At 35.3% G+C, this 9,749-nt stretch overlaps 1 protein-coding gene across 1 annotated transcript; it reads right to left on the reverse strand.

The window, feature by feature from the left end:
• Positions 1-7,866: 7,866 nt before the first annotated feature.
• Positions 7,867-9,039, reverse strand: LOC107793809 (uncharacterized). The gene is made up of 2 exons (XM_016616250.2): positions 8,838-9,039; positions 7,867-8,527 (listed from the first exon to the last, which is right to left on the reverse strand). The coding sequence occupies exons 1-2, from the start codon at positions 8,937-8,939 to the stop codon at positions 8,120-8,122; spliced, it is 510 nt and encodes a 169-aa protein (XP_016471736.1). The 5' UTR covers positions 8,940-9,039; the 3' UTR covers positions 7,867-8,119.
• Between the last annotated feature and the right edge of the window lie 710 nt (positions 9,040-9,749).

A 9,749-nucleotide genomic window follows, 5' to 3' on the forward strand; every position in this document is an offset into this window, starting at 1 on the left:
TATATAGTATAGTATATATAGTATATCTTAAGATGTATATATAGTATATCGAATATAGTTTATATATCTTATGAGATGTATATATAGTATAGACTATAGTATAGTATATATATAAGCTTATATGTATACTAAACTATACTATAATATATATACATCTTACTATATATAAGCTATATTCGATTTATATACTATATATACATCTTAAGATATACTATATATACATGTATATCTACTATATATATCTAGTATACTATGTATATATAGTATATCTTAAGATGTATATGTAGTATATCTTAAGATTATATATCTTATGAGATGTATATATAGTATAGTATATATATATAAGCTTATATGTATACTAAACTGTATGTATACTATACTATATTATACTATATGTATAGCTTAAGATATACAAGAACAAAAATATTGTAAAGAGATATTCAAATCAATGCGTTATATTTTTATTATAGCATTAAAAATCATGGCAATATCTTTCTTAGTCTTCCTCCCCCCTATGGAATAAGCACAACAAGGTGCTAATACCACCATTGAAAAGAAAAAGAAACTAATCAAGATGTGCCAAAATACAAGTTACATATTAATTTACATGGTATCTTTTACAAATTTCATAAATCCTTCAAGGTTCGGAGGAATTTCCGTTGGTGGTGGCGGAAATGAAGCTTGCTCATCACCGCTTCCAGGCGAAGCATCATCCTCCGCAAGTTCAACTAGCATTTCTTCATAAGCTTCGTCTACCTCTGGTTGTGATTCAGCAAGTCCAAAATTTCTTCTTTTCGAACGGATCCAATCTCTGAAAAGTACTGATTTTTCCAAGCTCTCCCTCATAAACGCTCTATAATCACCGAGTTGAAGTCTTGCTTGACTGAAAGCGCTCTCTGATGCCACTGTTGAAGCTTGAATAGTTAAAATATCTAGGGCCATCCTTGAAAGAATCGGAAAGTATTTTTCTTTGTCCTTCCACCATTCCAAAATATTAAAGGAGCCGTCAGGATTCACCATTCCACCATTCCGTTCGGAAGTTTAGACAACTCCTCATCTTCAAGTGCTAAACTATTATAAACAGTTTCATACCAAAATTGAGGACCTCCTAATTTCATAGTAGGATTTAACAATGCAGCAATACCATAAATAGGGGGAATAGGGAAAAAATATTTTTTAAACTTTTTTCTCATGGAATCAATAGCAAGTTGATAAATTTCCCCACCATCTGAAAAATGATCAAACAAATTTGCAAGTTCTGCAATATAAACTAAACAGTTAGAAATAGTAGGATAATATTGCCCAGAAAATTCATTTGTAGCAATATAAATTTTTTCTAAAAAATCTACAAGCATTTTAACATTAGCCCAATCCGCATTTGTAAAGTGCTCATCATCATCACTTACATGAGCATTAAACGTTGAGTTTATGGGGTTTCTATATTCATATGCAATAACTAAACTTTTATACATGTAATTCCATCTAGTTGGACAAGGTTTAGGAACCTTTCTTTCTCTTAGGCCAAATTCATCGCATCTTTTAAAATATTCTCTAAGTCTACTTCTACGATTTGAATAAAAAAGCCAATTAAGAGCTATTTTAACTTTTTCGACATTTAAAATTCGCATGCCATCACCCACAATTAAATGGTAAATATGACAAATACATCTAACATGAAAAATATTACTAAATACAGGACTTAGTATCGTGGTAAGCAAGGCTACAACATTTGTGTTACTAGTAGCATTATCCATTGAAACTGATATTATTTTATCACTAATGCAAAAATATCTACAAATATCCGCAATCGTGCTAGAAATAAACTGCCCTGTGTGACGTGAATTAATTATTCTATAAGCAATAATGTGCTTTTGCATTATCCAATGCTCATCAATCCAATGACTGGTAACAGTAAGGTAATCACAGTCATTACCACTTCTACCAATATCAGTTGTAATAGCAAGACGATAATTTATATGAGTAAATAAATAGCGCAAATATTGTTCATATTCATGTTTATATTTATAAATATCACTCTTTACGGTTGTGCGAGGAAAACCTTTATAAGTAGGATTAAAAAAATTTCTAATATAATGCACAAAGTGGGGGTTAGAAGGAAAACTATAGGGTAAGCACATAACAGTGACCATTTTTGCCAATTCTTCCCGATCTTTTTTTGGATCATAATATAAAATACCACCGGTAACAGTGTTAATTCCCGGTTGAAATTGATTTGACCCGGTACTAAGGTCAGCCTGACTAGGTGCACTTGTCCCCTCAGCCAAAGCTTTCATACGAAAATATCTAGCTTTATCTTGAGGGTGTAGCAATATGTGTCTAGTCAAACTTTCCCCCCCCTCCCGACTTCCAACATATTGAAAAACTAACTCTTTGCCACAAGTTTTACACTTAGCCCTATTTTTTCTCTTAGTTGAGTAAAAAATTGCCAAACAAGAGATGTTTCTGCCCGTTTAGGAGGTTGTCTAGAAAAAGTAGGGGCACTAATAGGAGGGTCAGATGGGGGATCATCTAGATTATTATTAGTTGGGTTAACTTCAGGAGCAGGACTAGTGGGTGTATCATCATCCGGTTGCGTTTCATCAAAATCTATTTCTTCATCATCATTTTCATCAATAGTTGGATTACCATAAAGAGCATTCATATATTCATGGTTTAATTGTTCACCGGGTGCTATATTATGAAAAAATTGACTCTCGGTAAATTGTAATAAACTATTATCGCTATCAAGAATAGGAGGTGTAGGACGGGTAACATATTTGGGTCGTGGAGCCGGGGGAAGTGGAGGAGGAACATATTGGCCACTAGATTTACCACTCTTCGATTTTTTCTTATTTTTACTAAACATATTTTTTAAGGAATAAGCCATCTTAATTAATCAAGCAAAGTAAATAAAACAAACAAAATTATAATATCAAAACTTAAGAGTTGGAACGAGTTTACCGAATTGACGAACAACTTGTTGGAAATTGATTATCGTTGAAGACTTCAATTCACCAACTTCACAATTGTTTCACAAATTGTAACAATAAAGCAAGCAATAGTAGAAGTAAATTAGAGAGAGATTGTGATAGATTGATGATTTTGTAAGAAAAAATGAAGGGGTATTTATAGTTGAAAATAGGGAAAAAGTGTAATTATAAAAAGTTTGGGATTAAAACAAAGTTGAGGGGTTAAATGGCTATTTTATAAATAGCCAACGGTTATTTTTGACAGCCCAACGACTATTTTTTACAGTCCAACGTAAAAAAAAAAAAAAAAAATTTTAAAAAAATAGCCGTTGGGCCCGCTAAGGGGACCGGACCGGTCCCGGGCCCTGGCGGGCCAAACGGTCCCGTGCCTGGCGGGCCCAATCATAGGACCGGCCTACGAGACCGGACCAGGCCCGCTAAAACCGGACCAAACGGTCCTGGCCCATTTGGCCCGTCTGGCCCGCGGTCCTGGGCTGGTCCCGGGCCTGGACCGGCCCACTTGCCAGGCCTAGCTGAGAATCATATTAAAAATCATGTTGAGGCTATGTGTCAGTATTATTGGGACCCATAGAGGTCATATTGCTGTGAATTAATTGTTTTAAATTAAAAATTTATACTCAATCATATTCATGTCATTATATATCATATCTCGGTCTGTGTTATTTATTTATTGATACATCATATCATCATTTTTGAGCTTTTTTCATGACATTGTGAGCCCATGAGAAAGAGAGACCGGAGAGATTGATAACTGAGTGAGGCCGAGGGCCTGATTGTGAGGATTATTATGTGGATCGGGGATGCCCGCCTGCAGCAGGTCTTATAGGCTTTATTATAGCACGTGAGTTGTCCGTGCGGATCCAGATATTATTATTTCACGTGAGTTGTCCGTGCAGCACGTGAGTTGTCTGTGCGGATCCAGATATTATTAAGGCACGTGAGTTATCCGTGCAGATCCAGATATTATTATAGCACGTGAGTTGTCTGTGCAGCACGTGAGTTGTCCGTGCAGATTATAGAACTTGAGCTGAAGGAGCCCCTCCGGAGTCTGTACACACCCCAGTGAGCGCAGGTACCTACTGAGTGTGAGTGCCGAGTGCCGAGCGATTGTGAGGACCGAGTAACTGGGAAGACTGAGTGAAATGATACTCTAAGAGTATGCATATGATTTTATCACTGAGTTGCATCGCATTGACATGCACACATGACATACAGGCATAAAGATGTATTTTACTCATGTTGTACAGTATCACATCATTCATGATTTCTCACACATGTTGACAGATGGGCATAGTGATGCATTTGTTTTACACTGGTTATCTGAAAAGAAAACGAACCATATTATTTATTATTCAAAGGATTTTTGGGAAAATTATTATTTTCAAACTTATTCATATTTTTGGTGACTTCGGTAAAAGATTTGGGTTTTCACTCTTGTACTTGAAAGGAAGAACTATTTTTAAAATCATGATTTAGCTGAGCATTTTATCTCTGAGTTAATTCTTGTTTTATTTGCTTTACGTTGTTATGGACTGTTGTGGACTATTGGTTTTGGACCCGACCTTGGTACAAACGCATCGTCATTGCTTTCAACCTAAGGTTAGGTTTGTTACTTACTCAGTACATGAGATCAGTTGTACTGATACGACACTTTTGCACATTGCGTGCAAATGTTGGCTGCTGTTATTGCTGTGCTCGATGGTTACCGGATTTGAAGATGTACCTGCGTTCTTATGGTAACTGCTTCTTGTTTATGGTAGCCTTAGATTATAAAAACTCTGTTTATATACTTTTCAAACAGAAAATGTATTTACTTCATATCAGCTTTGTAAATTCTATTCTTAAAAGCTCATGATTTGTACTACTAGTTCTTGGGGAATGTATAAGATTAAGATCTTTATTTACTTAAATTGCTTTAATAATTGTTATTGGAATTGGATAGTTGAAAGTTGGCTTACCTAGCGGATTGGATTAGGTGCCATCACGACTAGTTGAATTTTGGATCGTGACACTCCAAACAACCAAAATTTTAAATGGTAAGCGCGCATGATTAATCTTATATATTTTGCAATCTTACACTACTGAAATTTCTCTTTATCCCAAACATCAAGCAGTACTTACACATATTACAAGATCACATTATGTATTCACGTAGAGAAAAGAAAAACATGCATGGCTCCATGCACATGCAATAAACATGTAAGTAGTTCCATATGCTATAGCTCTCTCTTTTCTTTGTTGCTACAAAAGGTAATAGTATTAAATATATTACTGTATCATATTACGAATAAGGAAATGGCTAGGCACTAGGACTAGGAGTTGAAACAATACTACCACTAGAACCATAGCCTGCACCACTGCCACTACCTTGGCCTGATCCTCCACTGCCTGGTCCTGGAGCACTACCACCACCTCCGCCACCTCCACCACCGCCACCACCTCCACCAATTCTTCCCCATCCAAAACCGCTACCACTTCCAGAGCCATAACCGCTTCCTGTGCCACTTCGTCCTCCACCACCTCCTCCTCCACCGCCACCACCACCGATAAAAGGTGACGGCGCAGGAGTAGTTGGGAAAGGAAGAGGTACTAGAGGAGGAGGAGCACCTGAAATTTGATAAATACTGATGTTCATCATGAGGAAAAAAGCTAATGTTAACAACAACGATATTCTAGCCATGTCTCCGAACTCTGAAGACCACTTTGACGGCTTAAGAATATGGCTTAGTAATTGTTAAGCAGACAGTGTACGTATATATGTAAAACTACCTCACGGGAGTAGACAAGTATGAGCATATTTTAAGCCCCAACAAAGGCCATTTCTTCTGGTAAAGTGACATAATCTTCCCCGTCTTAGCTGCTATAGTTGACACCAGTACTATCTTGATAACCTCTTGCACATGAACTTGCTTTATTTTATCTATTGAATGTGTACGAAGTAACTTTTAGAGTTAAATTAGGCATAATTTTTTTTTAACATGCATTATATTATATTATCGGACCCCTATCTTGGTTTATTCAATTTTAGACATCCATGTCATATTGTCTACGTTCTAAATGTCTAAATCTACTCGTGCGAGGATTGTTAGAATGTCTTAGATTGGTTTAGCTTATGAGTTCTTTTCTCATATTATATGTTCTCAGACAATTATCACATAACGAGCTAGCTTCACTTAGGTCCAGTCTAAGGTACATATATATAGCTAAAAAAGTTACTGTCATCGACTCTAATTTCTACCTTGAAACAAGCAACATTTTCTTTAGTCTCCGCCTTAATAATTAAAGTGATTTGAGCAAAACCTAACGTCAAATTTAAAATAAACATAAAGTCAACTCGAAAAATCAAAGAATTAAATCCAACAATTAGAAACTATCATTTCACACTCAAAAAATGAAGATGATAACGCAGGGTCTAAACTAATTCGGTCGACTAAAATTACATTCTCTCAATTCATTGTCTTAAGTTAAATTAGCACAAAATCAAGACTGAATTTCTAGATGTTTGTTATAACGTGTAAAGCTTTCTCTCCCCGCAACGATAAAGGAAAGCAAAAGAAGAAAGAAAGAAAAAAGTTAAGGAAAAAAGGATTGTTGGTGTGTTCACTAATGCGTTACAAAAGAGAAAGTGATGCACAAGAATCAAGTAAAACTGTGGTTCTGGAATTGCATATTCCATTGTTTTCAAACTGTGAAAAAAGAAATTAATCCGGAGGGAGTTTAGCAATTAAAATTTATACAAGTCCCAGGAAGGGGAATTCCCTAGTTGATTTGGTATAATATTAATTAGTCGGCTAGTAATGTGGAAGAGGTCCTTTTTTAACTGATCATTATGTTAATCTTCTGTATATTATTTCAACTTCATAGGATGTACTCCAAAGGCGTGATTTCGTCAAAGTTTCATCTCCTTCTGCTATGGAGTAATTATAGTTAAAGCAATTTCATTTTACAAGATACTTAGAAATTAAATGTATTACATTTTAAAGGAATATTCTTTAATTAAGATCTATGCAACTAATTAAGCGCACCAATCAAATAAGCTGAATCATCAAAATAGCATGTATGAGGGTTAAATTACCTAAGTACTTTTTAATTACTGCATTATATCAGTCACTTAGAGTCAACTCCAGATTATTCTGCTAGATTTTTTCTTATTTCTTTATTTTGAACATGTCATATCGCACCTTAACTAAAAGATTTTCGGGGGAATTAATGAATGAGCCAGCAAATAGAAAATGGGTTTCGATGGGATTTATATCCTAAAGTTTGGCGAAATTGTAATTAATACGAAGTATGATATTACTTGACTGCAACTTAATTTATATGACACTCGATAGGCATGCATCATTAGTTCATTTTAATTTATGGACCGTAGAGAAAAAATTTAAGTGCATGGTTTGAAATGTCATTTCATATACTCTTTTTGTCCCAATTTATGTGATATTTTTCGCTTCTCGCGAGGTTCAAACTATGTAAACTTTGGATAATATTTTATAATGTATTTTTTTATTATATTGACATGAGAATAATTACAACTTATAATACTTATTATATAGTTTTAGAATATCCAAATTTTAATTTTAAAATATTGAGTTACCCTATTCTGTCTTTAGAAGATTTTTCAAGTCAATCTCCTAGTGCAAATGTTTGTATAGCCTTTGACTTGTTCAATGGAGAAATTGAGATTTCCTTCATTTCGACCAAAGCTTATCATTTATGATTTATCCGTGAGACTGTGATGCATCGTATCTAGAATAATCTTGCTCTTTGTTTTCTTTTCGTTTCTTTTTTATATTTCTATTCCTCCCAACATTTCCATAATTGTAATTTCGAACATGCATATTTTCAAGTAGAAAAGACTATGACCGCATCCACGTACTTTGAGTAGAAATAGAGAAAGCAATATTTTTCAGCCAGAAACAAACATGATAAATTAGAAAAACAAGACAAACCAACAATTAGAGTGACTTGGAAATTGAACCTAATACAACCAAATCCTAACTTAGGAACAACACTAGATAACACAGTGAACTAGGAAATTAAAATACTACTAATACTCGGAAACTTCAAAACACTAAACGTACACTTGACACAAACATAGGAAAATTGGACATGCATGCAACAAAAAGTTTCTAGGGTTTGATACCACCAATGCCACCAAGACCACCAACTCCACCACCAATGCCACCAAGACCACCAACTCCACCACCAATGCCACCAAGACCACCAACTCCACCACCAACACCTAAACCACCAACACCACCAAGTCCTCCGGCACCGCCAGCTGCTCCGCCAATGCCACCAAGCCCGCCGAGCCCTCCAATTCCACTGACACCGCCTATTCCACCTCCGACGCCCATGCCGCCGCCAATTCCACCAAGAGTTGGCAATACACCAGCATAGCCACCAACTCCTGCCCAGCCACCAACGCCACCAAATGTCATGAAATTCTTTTGGTCATCAAGTCCTTCACTAGGTGTTGGAGCTGTACTTATAACCTCAGTGTTTACAGTTAAACCATGAGTTTGAACCTCATGAGCCTGAGGTAGACAAATTAGGAACGACTTCTTTTAGAAACAATAATATATGAAATGATGATACAATATAATATTTTATATATAGTTTAACTTTTATACATTAATAGTTATAAAAAAAGTTATAATATCATGTCACACTATCCATAAAAAGTGTGACTTAAAAGATACACTATCTATCATGCCACTGATAAGGTGAAAAAATAACTATAGTGTCCCGTCCATAATTAATGTTACACGAAGTGTATATAAGTTAAATCTTTATATGTACTGAAGTAACATTATCCTTGTTCACAAAATAAAATAAAATGGAAACCTGCGTCTGAGGCTCGTTTGGTTTGGACACTTCGGGAATATTTCTTGCTGTTGCATGGACAAGTACAAGTGCAAACACAAACATTACATACCAACTTGCCATTTTTTCTACTCTTACCCCTTTCTCTCTCTCACGCTCACACACACACACACAATGGGATAAATTTTACTTCTGCTGCTGTGTGGTAAGGAAACAAATGGTGATGAGCAGGGGTTTTTAAAGGAGGGAAAGAAGGCAGAGGACAGTTGTGAGAAGTGAAGAAAGGGGCAAATATAGTAAATGAAGGGTATTAAACGCAGCCCTAACAATCTCGAGAGTGGCATTCTTTCTGTATTGCACAGTGTTAGGTAGATAAAAAGAAGGGATCATTTAACGTTTTAATGTCAACTCAATAACAACAAATTTCAAACAGTATATGTTTTTATGTCTCTCACGTTATTCAAGCCAATCAGGGGCCATGCATGCAATTTTTACGTGCTCTTTGCGCAACACTTGTTGTATCATAAGTAGGTCACATGACCAACAATATATTTTTAATTAATGTGCTAAAATTACGTGAGATAATATAATAAGTCAAGGTTATGATGATTAATTTTATAAATTCAAGGCAAAAGATTGTACTATGAAGTAATCAATTCAAAAATCGTGTGACACTATCCTCAATTGTCTCAACTATTTCTGCCATCTCTTTGGTCACAAAATTAACTATGAGATATCTAAAATTATCTTGTCCAAAAACTGTTAGTGAAGATACTATGCACAATATTTTCTTCCATTTGGAAAGGGACGGATTTAGGTTATTTTTATGGTGCACGTGAACCCATGATCTTTCCGCCTAACTAGGTATTTATGTATATATTTCGTAAATTTGATCTAATATTATTTGTTGGCATTCATGCTTCAAAAAAATTA

This window comes from Nicotiana tabacum, chromosome 14 (assembly GCF_000715075.1).
Source record: "Nicotiana tabacum cultivar K326 chromosome 14, ASM71507v2, whole genome shotgun sequence".
NCBI classification, from domain to species: domain Eukaryota; kingdom Viridiplantae; phylum Streptophyta; class Magnoliopsida; order Solanales; family Solanaceae; genus Nicotiana; species Nicotiana tabacum.